At 42.9% G+C, this 16,576-nt stretch overlaps 1 protein-coding gene across 1 annotated transcript; it reads left to right on the top strand.

The window, feature by feature from the left end:
• Nucleotides 1-746: 746 nt before the first annotated feature.
• MESD (mesoderm development LRP chaperone) lies at nucleotides 747-9,552 on the top strand. The gene is made up of 3 exons (XM_074880128.1): nucleotides 747-1,127; nucleotides 5,108-5,340; nucleotides 6,077-9,552. Exons 1-3 carry the CDS (start codon nucleotides 963-965, stop codon nucleotides 6,339-6,341), a joined length of 663 nt encoding a protein of 220 aa, XP_074736229.1. The 5' UTR covers nucleotides 747-962; the 3' UTR covers nucleotides 6,342-9,552.
• Nucleotides 9,553-16,576: the final 7,024 nt, after the last annotated feature.

The raw sequence follows: 16,576 nt of genomic DNA, 5'->3' as shown, positions 1-16,576 counted from the left end.
CTGTTCACTAATCAGCCTGACCACAATTACTACCTATAGCAGCAGTTTGTAGCAGTTACCATGATGCTTCCTTGAATTCCCAAGTTTAAACTTTTTAGAGCCCAAGTCTAAAAGGCAAAAGAGAAGATGGTGCTATTTATAATTAAATATATAATACGGCTTCCATGAGGAAAAAAATGAAGACTGAGGAGTGAAATAAGGCTATGCAGACATCCATCTGTGTAATTTGGTTTGTAATCTGTATGAAGAAAAATCCGTATCTTGTTGTTGTTGTGGTGGTGGTCAGACATTCTGGAGTTGTATTTTAGTAGCAAACAGCTTTAGTTTTAAAAGTCTTCTTCTAAAAACCTAGTAACTGCTGAGATACTAGTTAGATTCAGAACACAGTGCAACGGGCCCAGTAATTAGTGAACGCAGATACTTGTCATCCTGCTTTAAAAAAAAAGCAACAAAGAGCAATCACACAGTTTATAGTCCAGGAGCTGGTCCATCACATGTGTTTTTTTAAAAGAACCCCGACAATGTCCACCTTTCATTCCGTCGCCTGGGACAGGATCTGCCGGGAGCGCGCCCAGCGCGGCCCCCGACCGCAGCAGGCGGGAGCCTCCTCAAACGGCCCTTTGTGTCGGGACAGCGCCTCACGCGCCGGGGCGCGACATCGCGGCGGCGGAGGAAGAGGAGGAGGAGGAGGAGGGTGCGGGTGCTCGCCGTCCTGCCCCCCGCCCCGGCTCGCTCCCGCTGCTCGGGCACGCTTCGGCGAGCGGCACCACCGCCTCTCCCTGCGGGGCAGCCGCGCACCGGCCCAGGAGGCGGCTGTTGCCCCAGCGCAGACCCGCCCGCCGCCTCTGTCGCTGCCCTCTCGCCCCTTCCCAGCTCCTCCTCCTCCTCTTCCTCCTCCCCCCGGTCCCCGCCCCTTAAGGCAGTCGGGGCCGCCTTCCCGCGGCGGCGAGGTCTGGGAGAAGATGGCGGCGGCCGCTGGCTGGGCCCTGCTGGGCCTGGCGCTGTGGCTGTGCGCGGCAGCCGGGGCCGCCGAGCCGGAGGGGAAGCGGCGAGCGGGGCCGGCCAAGAAGAAGGACATCCGGGACTACAACGACGCGGACATGGCTCGGCTGCTGGAGCAGTGGGAGGTGCGGGAGGGGCCGGGGACCCGTGGCGGGGATGCGCCTCCCGGGGCCCGCAGAGGGAACCCCGCGGCCGCCGGAGCGGGAGGGGCCGCGCTCCCGCCTCGGGGCAGCCCCGCCGGTTGCTCCGCCGTCGGGCGGCAGCTCTGCCCGGCGCCTCCCCGGGGGACGGCGGGAGGGTTGGCGTCCTTCCCCCCGGCCTGGAGCGGGCGGGAGGGATCCCCGCGGCCCGGTGGCGTGGCGGGTTTCTCCCTCCCGCTGAGGCTCCGGGTTGTCGGGGGTGGGGTTACCGGGTGGGGCAGGAGGGGCTCCTGGGGGAGCTGCCCTCAGGCCGGGCGCCCGCAGCCTGCCCTGCTGCCCCCCCCTCCCGTCCGCCCAGCGCCCCAGCCCCAGGCACACGCAGCCGCCGCATGCCAACGGCCTGGCCTGGCTTAACTGTCTGCGGCTCGGGGTGTTAAGGGGTTTTGTGACCGGAGGGTGGGTAGCAGGAGAAATACTCATTGTGTGTTTACAGAGTAGAGATGGAGTTGGGGTTTTTTTGTTTGATGTTTCCTTCCATGCCACTTCTCATGGTAATGACTTCTAATTCGAGCTCTCTCGTGGCCACCTTCACCCCGTCAGCCTGCTGCTTTAACTTTCTTCGACAGTTCCCCATCTCTTTCTCCATATGGTTGTCATGTCACCCTTCAGTTCTTTTCACTATTTTTGTCTACCAGCATCTTCTGGTAAATGCCAGAGCACTCATCAGTGTCTTTTATACTTTCCCATGAGGCTGTTCCTCAGAATGTTTTGCACAAAAACTGGAGAAAATAATAGAGTGAAAAATTTCTGTCTTCTGTAACACCAGTTACAGCTGTAAGGCAAGGTGAAGAAGTAGGTTTTGTACATGTGATATAGATAAAGTAACTTCTTTGAGAAGGAAGAATGTCAGCCTTGGGCCTGGTTGGCAGGGAGATTCAAGTTAATGCTGTGGTGACTCTGTGGCTGTGTATTTTGTTCCAGCCATGATGGCAGGCAGGGTCAGGATGCTGTTCAGGGGTTTTCCTCTTTATCTGGAGCAGGTCTCTTGACCCAGTTCACCATGCGCTGCACAAATACTTGTAGCCATGTTGTGCGCAGATGCGGCTGCGCAGCTGGGGAGTTGGCTGCTGGGGTTGGCATTGCCACTGAGGAAGTGCACATATGGCCAGAGCCCCAGAAGAAAAAAGTTACTGAAGCAAGGGCCCAACAATTAATGGTTGTTTGGTATTGGGGATGATCAGCTGTATGGCATTTTGCCTGATGGTAGTCAGGACATATATAAGGAACATGAAAGACTTGAGGGGGTGGTGGCTGGAGGATAGAGGAGAAGAAAGGGCATGAGTGGACTTGATGGAGCGGGATGAGGAACAAAGGGGCCATTATGAATTTGTATAAGAGCAGGAATTATGCTCATGAGTGAGGGGCACAGGGCGCAGATCTGTACAGGATCAAGTGTCATGACTTTCAACTGAGTGAGATGACTCCTAATACTTATTTATCTTCCTGTCGGTTAGTCTAAAAGCATTGGAGGATGGTGGTTATAATATCCTTGGGTTCAGCTGCAAGTCTGACGAGCTGAGGCTGTGGCTCCAGCAGCCTTCCCAGAATGAGCAGCCGCCTCTCTGTTCAGGCTCTTGTGCTGCCCCTTGCACTGTGGTGGTGCAAGCTTGTGCATGACTGCCTGGTGAACTGGGAGAGTGATCTAGTGGAAAATGAGCACGGGGAAAAGATACAGAGGTTGCTTCAGCAGCTCAGCTGCACAACTAGAGCTTGAAGGAAGCCACCTAGGGATTTCCCTTGTGGAAGGGGACTCTTTGGCAGCCTTGAGTCCAGAGGAGCTGGAAACAGAACTGAGAATCTGGTCTGGAGGGTCTTTCTGTTACTGAAATGTCATATGCTTTAGAACAGTTAATTATTGTTACAAGGTTAGGGTTTCTCAGGCTTGACTCTGAGCTAAGATTATTGAATAGGCTAAGGAATTAGGTGACATACATTGCTAATATTTTCAAAAATAAAAACGCCAGACGTGGATGAGAAATGTATGAGCATGGGAGCTGAGGGGAGGAGAAAGAATATGTAGTTATTACTGTATCTATGTTACTGCTTAAATGAAAGAATCTGCTAGACATTTCAAAGCAAGAGCTTACACTTTTCTTCTAGACTTTTACTTTGTAGATACCTTTATAAATACAAAACTGCATGATAGTTTGTACAGGATCAAGAAAAGTGTCATGAGCAGCTTTTGACTGCTTCTTACAATATTTCTATTTAAACAGTAACAACACAGCTTTATGAACATTTAGTTGAGTAGTTAAGGGGAAAATAGGTAATATATGTTATGAGGTTGTACTGTCACTAAATGCAAAGTCAATTTCTGTATTGTGCAAGGTGTATTTGGAAACATTTGTTTCTGCCTTTCTCTTTCAAAACTGAGATGTTGGTTTTGCACTAGCCAAGCTGGTCTAAAATTAAAATTGATTTGCTTTTACTTCTGAAGAATGTTTTTCATTTAATCATGTAAGATTCTGTATTTTCACAGTATTTTACCAATATGAGTATTTTGCAACTTCCTCTAAAATAAGTATTGTTCCCACCTAGTGAGAGCAGCGGGGCTTTCCTGGGGCTCTCCTTTGCTCCCAGTTCACTTAATGTGGAATTTTCAAAGGCATGTGAACTACCTGAAAGCATGCTTCAGACTTGCAAAATTGAAACAGATATGTATTTAGTAAGGAAAGAAAGGATAAAATGTAAGGCTTCTACAACTTGTATTCTGTGGGAACTAAATTTTAAACTCCCTCCTCGGAAAGCCACCAAACTCTGCATAATTGAGATGGGAACAGGTCACTTGTATGAAACCTTAACCTTTAAAGGGTGTGGGATGTTGTAAAACGATGATGTTGAATTTGTATATATGACTGTGCAGAGATGAGAAGGTAATCCATACTTAGAGCTAAAATTCAAGCTCGGCTCCTGAAGGGAATATTGTTAGTTGTTGCTACAGTTCATGTTCCTAATGGATTGATGCATATTTTCACTAAATGTTTGAAGTCAAAACAACACCTAAAATATCTGCCTTAATTCCTGCTGATTTACTAGTTAGTGCTTGGGTGGATGCCAGTATAAGACTTCTGTGGTTTTTTGTTCTTTTTTCTTTTTAATTCTGTGATACTGTTTAAGAAATCAAGTTCTAGCTCAATGTAAGTTGTCACTATATTCACTCCTCTCTGTCAGGAGCTGTTTTAAGGGACAGCACTTTGAATTCTGCCTTTCCAAATATTTAAATGCCTGTCTACCTCAGCAGAGGCATCAAGAGGGTTTTTTTATAACAGTGATTTACTCTTGGTGATTATGTTGCCAGAATGTGAGCTGCTCTTCATCTGTGCATTCAAAAAGTCATTAAACCCTTAATAAAAGTTTTTCTGTGGCATGAGCATTGAAATTCTGAATTCTTGACTTTTTATTTAAAGACGCAAAGTAAGGAGTCAAGTGATCCCATGATTCCCAGAAGTGAATTTTGACCTCTGAAAGTAGTATGCAGGTGAAGACTTTTTTATTTGTGTGTGTGTATGAAGCTTTTTAGTGCAACTTCTCAGTCCATCTTGTGTACGTAATACACTTCTCTGAAACTGTGAAGAAAAAAAAGTGTTATTTTATGAAGTACCTGGATGGAGTTGTATAGAATTAGCCTTGTAGCTGAAATATTTCTTGGTACATGGTAAAATGAGATTCTACCTGTCAGTATCAAAATGTGCATCATTTCTGAGGGGAAGGTTATAAATGGGAAGAGCGCTCTTGGTGAAGTATCTTGAGACAAAACTCTATTTCTTTTGATTTGAGAACCTCCATCATTAAACTCCACAATGCTTTATCAAAGCAGAGTTATTCTCGAAACAATGGCAAGTTTCAAAAAAGAACAGCTTTGTGGAACAGCTGAGTTCAAAGCCTTCTTTACCTTTTCAAAACAGAAAGATGATGACATTGAAGAGGGAGATCTTCCTGAGCACAAGAGGCCTCCAGCACCAATAGATTTCTCAAAAATTGATCCAGGCAAGCCTGAAAGTATCCTGAAGCTGACGAAAAAGGGGAAGACTTTGATGATGTTTGTCACGGTGTCGGGAAATCCCACAGAAAAGGAGACAGAAGAAATAACTAGCTTGTGGCAGGGCAGTCTCTTCAATGCAAACTACGATGTGCAAAGGTAAGCTCTGGTGTGCAAGAATAAAGTTCTTGCTTTTACAGAACTCTTCTTTCTTTCTTCCTGAAAATCTTTTCAACTGTTCATCTTGTGCCCTTCCCCACCTCCATCATCCATCACTATTCCTTTTGTTTCAGTTTATATACCAATTTGTTTTAAGTCGTGCTACAAAAGTTCTGGTGTGGTGCAAAAATCCTTCTAACGCTTGTGTGTGATGTATGTATAGCCTCATTTCTTTTTATCTCATTATGTTTCAGCTATTTATCAGTTTTAGCTCCAGTAGTTTGCCTTTACGTGCTTGATGGAGAACATCACACTTGGAAGATTTGTCAACACAAAAGGCTTTTTGTTCCCCTGGCTAAAAAATGAGGGTTTTTTCTCTCAGAGAGAGAATCATTTTGAAGCAGAGGAATGGTGCGCTTTTGAATTAAGGCAGAGGAGGGTTGCAGCAAGGGTATAAAGCAAATTTAATGCCCAGTAGTGGGTTTTACATAGTGCTGAATTAGTTCTGAAGTTTTCTTTGTATTCTTATTCCTTGGTTATTTATAAAATTAATACATTTTATTATTACTTGTGCTAGAAAATTGTTCTCTTGTCCCTGTCCCCAAGCAATGACAAGAAGACCAACTTCTTGCTCTTAAATTTATCCCTTGGTTGTGGAGGTGCTCTGAATTAAGCAAAATGTTGTAGTGCTTGAAAGGCACACGGCTAACTGAAAAAATATATATCTTTATTCTAGGTTTATTGTTGGCTCAAATCGTGCCATTTTTATGCTACGCGATGGTGGTTATGCCTGGGAGATCAAAGACTTTCTGATAAATCAAGAAAGGTGTGCGGATGTTACTCTGGAAGGTCAGGTTTATCCTGGCAAAGGAGCAGAAGAAAGTGAGAAAGTAAAAAACAAAACAAAACCTGAAAAAGCAAAGAAGAAAAAAGATGCAGACAAGAAGTCTAATGGCATCAAAGAGGACAACCGAGCAACCAAACAGAAAGAGGATCTATGACGGACACGTTAACCAGACTGAATGCTGCTCTGCTGTTCCTTGAAGGGAAACTAATTCTCCATACAATTCCTGGCTTTACTGGGGGGAAGGAAGGAAGCAGAGATTACTGAGGTTAAAAGACTTCTATGTTGAAATATACCAGTTTACTTATTAATATTGGCCATTTGTTTAGTTACAGGAAAAGTAATGTTTAATACCAGTGATTGACTACTTTAGTTTGTAATTTTTTATGCTTTTGTTGTTGTTTAAAATTAACATACAAATCTGTGTGCCTAACATCACAAATTTAATTTAAGTGAAAAAGGAGAAACACAGTCTCAGAATACACCAATGTTCATCTGTAGTAGCCGTGTCCATCTTGGGTATGCAAGTTGGTCATTGATTCATAGCTGCTGTTAGATAGCAGGGTACTGTGATAAAAGATTCTCTTGGAAGCCAGTTTGCTAGACTCAGTTGGCAAAACTGTCTAAAATTGCAGAAGATAGTGTTAGAGTGGCCAAAGATGCCTGAAATTATGGCATTTAGGACATGTCTGGTTAGACTGCCTGTTTCTTTAAAATAAACAAAACCCCTTCAGTGTGTCCCCCAAAATCCACAGAAGTACTTGGAAGCATGGTAGAAGCTAAGGCAGATATTTGGCTAATGCACTCCAAGTCAGTGCAGAAGGGAGATGCTGTACCCATCAGAAGTGATGCTGGGCTGTTAATGGAATTACAGTACCCACGTGAGCAGTGTGGGGGTGAAGGGGAGAGTCAGATTAATGCCATTCAGGTTGCTGCTGCTGCCAAAGAACTGTGCCTGTGGAAGCAAACGTTACGTATGCCCCATTATCAGATAGCGAGCTAGAAGAAACAGCTTTAACTCTGAAATTAATTTGTTTTACTGGTTTAAGGGTTTGTTTAAATCATTGAAAAAGCACCAGTTACAGTACAGAGTTAAACTTTTGAGTTAGACATATCACTTACTGATGTTTAGTAACCAGATTATATTTTTTTGGGGGGGTAGAGATTCCTGGCTGGCGTGGTTGATTGTGAATGAACATTTGATTTCAATAGTATGAAGTTTGATGTATGGGAGCAAATATGCTTTCTCCTTGTAAGACTGTATAATTGGGAAGGTTTGATTATTACTCAGATTGTATTCAGTCAAATGTGTTGTTTAGAATTGTTTCCCTTCTGCCTTACTGTCTGTTAAGGACTAAATGCACCTATTATGTATGGTCCACATCATTTTCCAGAGGATGAGCACAGTATTAACTGTCTTCACTCTATACTACTAAAATGTTACTTTGACTCTTTATTTAAGGTGCTAAAATCCAAGTGTTTTGGATAAAAGGTCCTAATTGAACCATAATGGTTGATCTTGTGGAATACTTCAGTATCAAAAGTGGGAAGCTGCGACTTACTGAATGCTTGTTCTAAAATAAAAGATGTCACTAAGCTTATTGTTTCGTTGAGTAGTAAAACTTTTAAATAATTATGCATTTAATTTGGTATTCGGGGGACAGACTAACTCATCTTTGGTTTCTGTACATAAGGACTAAATCATATTGATGAAGGTTCCAGGTGATTGGTTTTATTTAATTTTAATTATATTTGTATGAATTTAGGATCACAGAAACCTTTGTGGCCGCACTTCATTAAACAGGTCTGTGCCTGTTTGAGTGGAAGAATGAAAATCCTGTGTTTATTCAGGTTTAACTGTATTACTTTTATATTCTATTACTAATCCCAATGTGTAGTGGACTTGATAAGAGTCTTTGTAGATATTTGGGTATCACATTGCATTGAAGCGAGATGTGCAGTCCATTTCTTGTTCACAACTAATTTATCATTTTGTCAGGGGTTCTGGGTTTGCACCTCCCTTATTTTAAAGAATATCGCTTTTCATCTCAGGAGATGAACAGAGGTCAGATGAAACTATAAACATGAAATATTAATGAGTTTTTTTCTTTGTAAAACTTAAATCTGTGGTATAGAGATGACAATTCAGGTTATGATCAGAAACGTGAGGAAATGCAGTTTCTGTAGTTTTCCTAATGTTATGAACCATAAACGTGATTTCTTTTTTGATCAAATTGACTTTGTCCTGAGCTAAAGAATTAAGCAATGCGAAACAGTATACAAATAATACAAAAGCAAATTAGCCAAGGAGGAGAAACAATTACTCTGTTATAGCTATAGCCTGGCTTTTGAGAATAGATACTTCTTCTAGTCATTCATAAATCTTCAGTAGGTTGGGTCTTTTCCCTTCACAGTTAAAAGAAGGGGGCAGCTTTGAAATTCAGCCAGTCCATTGAGTGGGTTTTTTGTTTGGTTATTTTGAGTCACTAAGTTGCCTATGCCAAATGCAGGCATGTTTTGTACCACGTAGCTTGTTTAAATTTTAAAGTGTTTGGGGTTTATTTAGATTTTTAATAGGAATAATGACTTGAGGGTTGCTTTTTGATAGAAAATACTGAAAATACTGCCTTCAAGTAGCTTTATCTTCCATTTTTCTTCTCACTTTTTCATTCTTTACACTCAACAAATAATTAAATATTCTAACAAATACAATGTGGCAGGCTGACAGGAACTTCTTCACCAGCCAGTCTTCCTCTGGTATCACTGTTCATAACTCTACTCCAAAACAATTTATGTTCCCTTTTAAGACTAGTAAGTCTTTGAGACCCTAGCATTTGTCCTGTTATGTAAGCAGATGTTATTTGGTAATGATTTGAGGCCCAAACACAATATATCTTACATATGTATATATAAAAATAAATACCTTCCAAAAGTTACTTAAGGTCATTAATGTCCTACAAGTACCCTTGCAGCTGTCAGATTCTGCATTTGGGTCTCATCAGACTTCTAGTAACAGATTTTTGGCTCTACATACAAGCAATTCAGATACTGCCTTTAAAACTAATTTCATCAAGTAGGGTGATGATTATAGCTCTTAATTCCTTATTTTTTCAGTACTGTACAGAGGTATGTGGAAAATTACATGCTTTCATGACAGCTGAATGTCTCCTGCCTTTCTCCACTTTGCTTAGTCTCTTCTCTGTTGTAGTGCCATAATTATGTTCTAAGTTACCTTTGTATTTTTTTTTTTAACCCAGCTGTCCTCAGAAAAAACAGTTTGTCAATGATACTACACAAGATGTTGTTGCACTTTGTGAAAAATTTCCAATCGACAATCAACTTTTTATGTAATAAAATACTGGAACAAACATCTTGGTTATGGTTTTCTTATTTTAAAAGATAATCCTAATGTATACTGTGTGCCTTATCTGTTTTACTGAAAAATAAATAATTTCAATTTAAATTCCTACCTAGAAGAGTACAAGTGTCTCCCTTGTTCTCAAGGGCTTAACTTCATCAACCAAAGTAGTAGAAAATTTGACATTTAAATTGCTAGGACTGGAAAGAAGTACCATGTGCAGTAAGTGAATGAGTGCTGGCACTTGAATTTATAACAAAACATCCTCACCAACTACTAAATCTTACTAATTAGGAGATGCAAGCAGTGTCCATATTCATTTAAAAAACATGAGAATTGCAGGTGCTGTCGTTATTACATTGCTAGAGCACTAAAAATTGCTAGTGCACTAAAGTTTCCTATAATACCACGCCTATCACCAGTCCTATCTCATTTTGCTGCACAGTCTTTGTACGCATCGTTTGCTAGCAGGGAAGTTTGTGGTTCCCAGCTCTTTTGCAGCTTCTTTTAGTTTGTCTTTAGCTTTGTTGCTGCACTTAGTACTAGGTGAAGTACCCATTTTTTAAATTCTATTACAGCTCTTAATTCCTTAGTCTGTTATGACACACAAACTGCAACAGGATTTCTGATCTTTGAGTGGTCCAAGTATTTCTCTTTTCTGAACTGTTGGGTCAGCCCTGACCACAAAAAGACTCTATGTTCCTGTCACTGTTTCTGAACTCTTTCAATTTTCTCATGAAAAGGAAATCTTAAATTAAAATACCTTTTTGTTAAGATATGGAACAGCCTACTTCTGTCTGATATTTGGCCACTGTTCTCATGGGGTTTATAGTAAGGCTTGGAAATTATTTCCAGTCTTTATCTGTGGCTCATTTCCTGTTCTGTTCAAGGAGTAAGTGTGTTTAGTGTGTTTGCCTTTTCCAGACCTTTTTTTTTTTTTTTTTTTTTTTTTCCTAAAATTGCATTGGATGTTTATAGAAATTCAAAGAGCCTGTGCCTGGATAATGGGGATCTCCCTGTTTTTACAAACGCCTTGTTCATTAGTACTCTCATATTTCTCATTCTACTATGTCTGGTGATACACTTTTATTTGATAATTCTTACTCTGGGCTAAAATGAACTATTTTTGCATATCACCACTTTCTGTATTTCATACTGTGCTGTTTTAACAGGGACAAACCCCACTGAATTCAGGTAATATCAAATTGCCAGAAAGGTTAGAGCTGCTTGGATTCATGAAGGAAAAGCACTCCACTTGAATTTTGTGGTGGTGGTTCTTCTGCTCCAGTAGAGAAGCCGGGTGGTGTGAGGGGGTTGGACACACCATGTATCTTGAGCAGAAGAGGTCTGTGCTGTGTAGTTTCTGATAAGTATTTAAAAGGTTGATGTAACATGACAATCAAGCATTAAACAGTACACCAGCCTTTATCCAAAGACAGCTGGTAAATGCTTTGTTTCTCTCCCGTGTGATGCTGCTTAATAGGCCAGTATTTCTACTGTCGATACTGGTGTCAGCTGGGTTTTCAGTGGCATTGTATCGATGGATTTTTGTAATATGAAAAACAGATCTGTTAACCATCATTTAAATTAACAGGAATAATAAAGATTTTCTCAAAAAATTTGGCATTTTTTTTTTTTCAGTTATTACATAGACATTGGTATTTTGGGAGGGAGAAATGCGACAGTTAAAGGAGCTTCAGCCTCTTTCTTCCCAGTCTTACTGGCAAAGGCCAGCAAATACATGTTCCTGCAGCATGTGGTCTTGCTATGCAGCCTCTGTTAAAGGACAGTCCTTGTGCCAGAGGCCCTCCCGCTGACCCGCTGAGCCCTTGCACTTCTCACTACATGATGGCAGAGTCTTCCCGTCTTGTGAAGTGCTGTAATTCATCCCACTGGCATGCCTGCAGATACCCTGGCTCTGAAACAGCACAGAGGTGACCTGTGTTGGAGTTTCTAATATTCAGGTGGCTCAGTGCCTGCTGAGGCTGTAATAATAATCCTATTGGCAATGTCCTTGGCCTGAACATGGAATAAAATGGGGAAAGAATGTGTTACTATTTGACACTTCTCAGAAAGAGAATTTTTTTTCTTTCTTATTCCAGACTTATTGTGCCTCTGCTCTGTTGCAGTTGGACAGAAGAGACCCTAATTTATTACAGAATAGGGACTAGAATGCTCTAATCCATGAGGTTTATGACCAAACCTTTTTTTTTCCCTTTTGTAATTTAATGGTACCTCCAAAAAAAACTGTGGGCCCATCTTTACTGCCTATAACATCTACTGCTTTTAAAGATAATTTTCAGTCAGTAATGTCTGAAAATAGACTGGACTGCTGTGTTGGTGATGTGCCCTAGTTCTGTGGAAACCACTGACCAGAGCATTGAGCACTCATGAAGTCGTTAATATTTAAATCAGTTCAGGTGCCTTTGTTGGTGGCAGTGTTACATGTTGGCAGCCCTCCGTGTGCTTTGGAAAGAGGTGAACAGCAAGACCCCAGCATTTGCCTGCGAGGTGCAAGGCCATTAGCAATGAGAAGGAGCTGTTCACTGAACAGCACCGTGAAGTAACCTGGATCTTGCTGTAACTTACGTAAAGTCATCTTTGTAATGAGGAAGGCTGAGTTATACATGAATAATTGTATTGAAAGGTTGTGTTGAAAGAAAAATACCGTGGTTGAGTACTTGCTGAATCAATAAACAAATAAAGGTTTAACATGTGTATTCATGTGATCATTGCTTATTATTTCCTAGAGCCATGGCTGCAAGCCATTCTGTATGGTTTTTCTTTTAACTTGTCCTTAGTGCAGTTTTATTTCATTCGACTTCTTTCACAACAAATGTCAGTTTTCATCCCCTCATCTAAAAATAAATCCAAAATAGTACATGCTTTAAATTACACAAGACTTTTGTATGAATATTTTATTATTCATCCTGCCAACTGTATCCACAGCCATACCCTACGACTTCTCAACCCTTGATAGTCAGCTGTTGTCTTTCTGGTGCTGTAAAACATGTTAATAACTCTGTGAACTTTAGATAATTGCAGTTATAATAGGATGGAGTTGCCAGGGAGCTTAATAGAAGCATTGACATGTAAGTTTTTTGGCACTTAAGACAGCAGTTGAGTAGAAGATTTTTGAAAAACTTTCTTTCATTTAATGTGGGAGCCAGGTATTTTGTTGTGATCTAGTGAACTGTGCAACGTAACCAGGGAAAGGCCACTTTCCATCTCATTACCACTCCTCCCCAACCCTTGTTCCCACATAGCATCACCATTTAAGCCATATTTAGGTTCACTTTCTGGGATGAAAAAATTCAACTTTAGCTTTGTAACGGGGAAAACCGTGCTGAAGAGATACCCAGATGATGTAGTGGCATCGGCTGAATACTGGACATGAAACTGAATGCTACAGAAAAGCAGAAATAAAAGTCAAAGCCACTGCATTAATTTCCTGAGGTGTCACTATCAACTGACAGACCCTTGGGTTTTAGGTGAGGCATCTGTGCTTTTAGGAAACATTATCCTGTACTACTCATTCAACACTAACACGATAGAAGATGAGATGAGGTTACGGTTGTGCTGGGAATTTTGTCATGATCTCACATTACACCCTTTGCCAAAGGAGAAGAGATACTTGTTTGTAAGGGGCTTTCTCCAGAACAATTTCCAGTTGAGTTCTGTTACTGTTTGCTTATCACATGCCTCTTCCTGTGTCCTGGTACCGCTCCTGAATGCTGAGATACTCCAGCTGAGACTCAAACTCAGAAATTGCAAATTAGTCTATTTGCAAAGTGAAACAAAACCCCTTGAGTTTTGTTTTTAAGGTTATACAGTGAGTGTACACACTGGATTCAGCTCCATGGCTAAGGAACGTGTCAACCACAGGGAGGAGCTCCTGAAGGTGTATTTTGTGAAGGAGACATGCAAGAGGAAGGAAGGGTGTAGCTGCAGTGGTGGTTTCTACACATCCCTCCCCCACCCTTTGGTCAGAAAGAAGGTGGGGTGACAAAACAGCCTCTGAGCCCGCTGCTGGAATGGCTGGTTGGGGCTGAAAAAGCCTGGACACATCACAGTGGCTTCAGCTTCTGGTGGAGGAGATGGACTGGTCCAAAGGAGATGGTCCAAAGAGCTGCAAGGGTTGCATAAAAAGCACTTCGTTTGGAGACCTGGACAAACAGTGCTTCTTATTGTCCAGCAGATTTGGGAGAATCGAAGCTCTGCAAAGCAAACGAGGGCACATCCTTACTTCTTTAGCTCTGAGCGGGAACTGTGACAGCTTAGTTGCTTGCTGCTCAGAAGAGACTAAATGTGACTGTGACACTCAGCCGGGAATATTACTGTCATGCTGGGATAAGAAGGCGTTTATGTAAGAGCCAAAATCTCTTTTTTTCTTTTTCTTGGTTTATGATTCAACCCATACCCTCTTTTTCCATTGTCCAAAGAAGCATCTAAAAGAAAATGAAAACACCACCAAAGGAACAACAACCCCCCCTCCTGAACGCTCTCTCTGCACTTCCCTTTAAAAGGAAGAAGCTGCAGCTAGAAGCGCAACACTAATTTCTAAAATTTTGCCAGAAAACACTCTAACTCACATAAGTTTTGCCAAGTGGCTGATGTACAAAAAGCTGCATTAACCGGGGCCGAAGCGCTGCTGGCAAGGACAGCCAGGCCCTTTCTCCCCAGGCCGGCCGCTCGGCCACCCCCTCCTCGACGCCAGCATCACCGGGGGGGTTCCTCTGTCACCCTGGGGTGCCCCTCTGTCACCCTGGGGTGCCGGCAGCGCCCCGGCCGCGGCCGCTGGGGAAGCCCCGGTGCTGCTGCAGGGCACGGGTGGGGCTGCGCTGGGACCTTCCCCGGCCTCCCGGACGAGCGGGGACCAAACCCCTCCCGCCGAGGCCGCTGCGCTCCTCGGACCCCCGGGGCCACCCCGCAGCCAGCCGGGAGCCGCCTCCCGCGGGCGCGCAGGGAGCCGGGCGCTGCGCCCCGGGGTGGCCACGGGGGGGCGGGCGCGGACCGGGAACGGCCCTGGCGGGGGCTTGTGTCGCCTCATGTCCTGTCCTGTTAGGGTATGTTCTGTCGTGTTATAGGATGTTATAGCATATCATAGCATAGTTACCTATTTAATAATTTATATCATCTTTGTATTATATAAATTATATAAATATGTTCGTTTTTATCCTTTTTAATCTTTGGTAACAAATTCAGCATGTCATACATGAAGATTGTACGTTTAATGTACAGTGTATTTGATATATGCAGGGATAGAATGTATCTGCTCTATATTTAAATATATAAATCTAACCCAAAATTACATGATAGTTTTAGAACTAGTGAATTGTATATATGGTTATGTGTAGTTTGTTGTTAAGTTAGTTCTCACAGCTGTATATACATAGACATCTACACCTCCCCCCCCCCCCACCACACACACACACACAAATACATAGACACACAGAGATACACTCACACGCACCCCTTTATACATGTACACACATGTATCCACACATCTGCCCCCCCCCCCCCCATACACACCCCTCATAGACACACACACACATGTGTGCACACACACACACACAGAGCCACAAGGATGCAGTGGTGATGTCTGCCTGCAGGCTGCAGGGGGGGGTGGTGAGGTGGGGGGACCCTCTTCACATCTTCCTTCAACTCCATCAAAAAAAATCAATAATACAATAATGTAAAAGAGTCTGTGTATGGGGGAGGTGTAGGTGAGTGTGTGTATATAGACACATCTCTATGAGACTGTGTGTGTGTGTGTGCACACATGCATGTGTACATATGTGTACATGTAAAAGAATGTCTCTGCGTGTGTATGAGATGTGTACGTGTATGTGTGTGCATAAGGTGTGTGCATATATGTAAAAGCTGTGTGTACATGTGTATAAACTAGTGTATGCCTATGCACGTGTATGTATGAGCTATGGGTACGAGTGGGTGTGTGGTGACTCCTGGCCTGCCCGCCCTGGGGCTCTGCCCCCTGAGCAGGCTCACAGCTGCCCTACTGCCTTCTGGAGGTGCCCAGGACCTCCCTGTGCCCTGGCTGTCACCTCCCGGCCCTGTTGCAGTCAGGGGCTAAAGCCCAGCTCTGCCCCTGCCCCTGGGGGCAGCCTCAGTAGCTCTCAGCATGGAAGGCATTGATCTTATCACACTATTAAATAGATGTTTCATTTTTTCCCAGCGCTGCTGTTGTGGCGTGAGATTTCTGCCCTGACTTTCAGATTTTTTTTCTTTTTTTTCCCCATGGAACTGATCTGCAAAAGTCCAATGTATCAGTCATTTCAATCTGACATGAGTAGGCAGGGTGTGTTTTCAGTTTCCTGGCCTGGAAGCATTGAGCTGGGTGATCTCCTCTAATGCACTAACTACTTATTTGATACGTGATTGAAAAATATGTGCTTGGATGTTAGAAATGCTGATAGCTGCCACCAAAAGATCCCATTGCACTTTTGGAGCCTCCAAACAGTTTTATAGCAGAGTCTGCCCAGCTGGCACCATCCCAGAGTGGAAAATTTACAGTCAAAGTCATACTTGACCTGATAGTGAGATCCTCATAAGCCTTAATAGCTGTTCACTATAAAAACTTTATACACGTTTTATATATTATTTCTAAATATATTTTTACTCCATGTTCACCCTATTCAATGAAAAGAAGTTTTATGAAGAGGGGAACAAGATTTTTATTTTAATCTACTAATAGTCCCCAACTGCCCAAATAGAGCCCTTTCCCATGTCTGCTCACTGTAATATCCCATTTTCTGCTCCCATCTACTTCGTTTCCCATCTCCCTGTCTTGGATCCTGCAAGTGTGACTGGACAGGTAGTGAAGTGTACTGCAGCCTGTGCAGACGGGCCAGCAAATGCACACGGGGTGGTTTGGCCTTTGGTTTTTGTCTTTTGAAATAAGTAGGGAGCTGGGTACCTTTTCTCTCAGATACTGTACTAAAAGTCTTGCACGCGTGTGTGTGTCCAGCAAACACAGGTTCATTGTTAGACACTGAAGAGACAAGAGACAAAAA

Source organism: Strix uralensis, chromosome 11 (genome assembly GCF_047716275.1).
Source record: "Strix uralensis isolate ZFMK-TIS-50842 chromosome 11, bStrUra1, whole genome shotgun sequence".
Classification (NCBI taxonomy): Eukaryota; Metazoa; Chordata; class Aves; order Strigiformes; family Strigidae; genus Strix; species Strix uralensis.
This window is presented reverse-complemented; position numbering and strand designations above follow the sequence as displayed.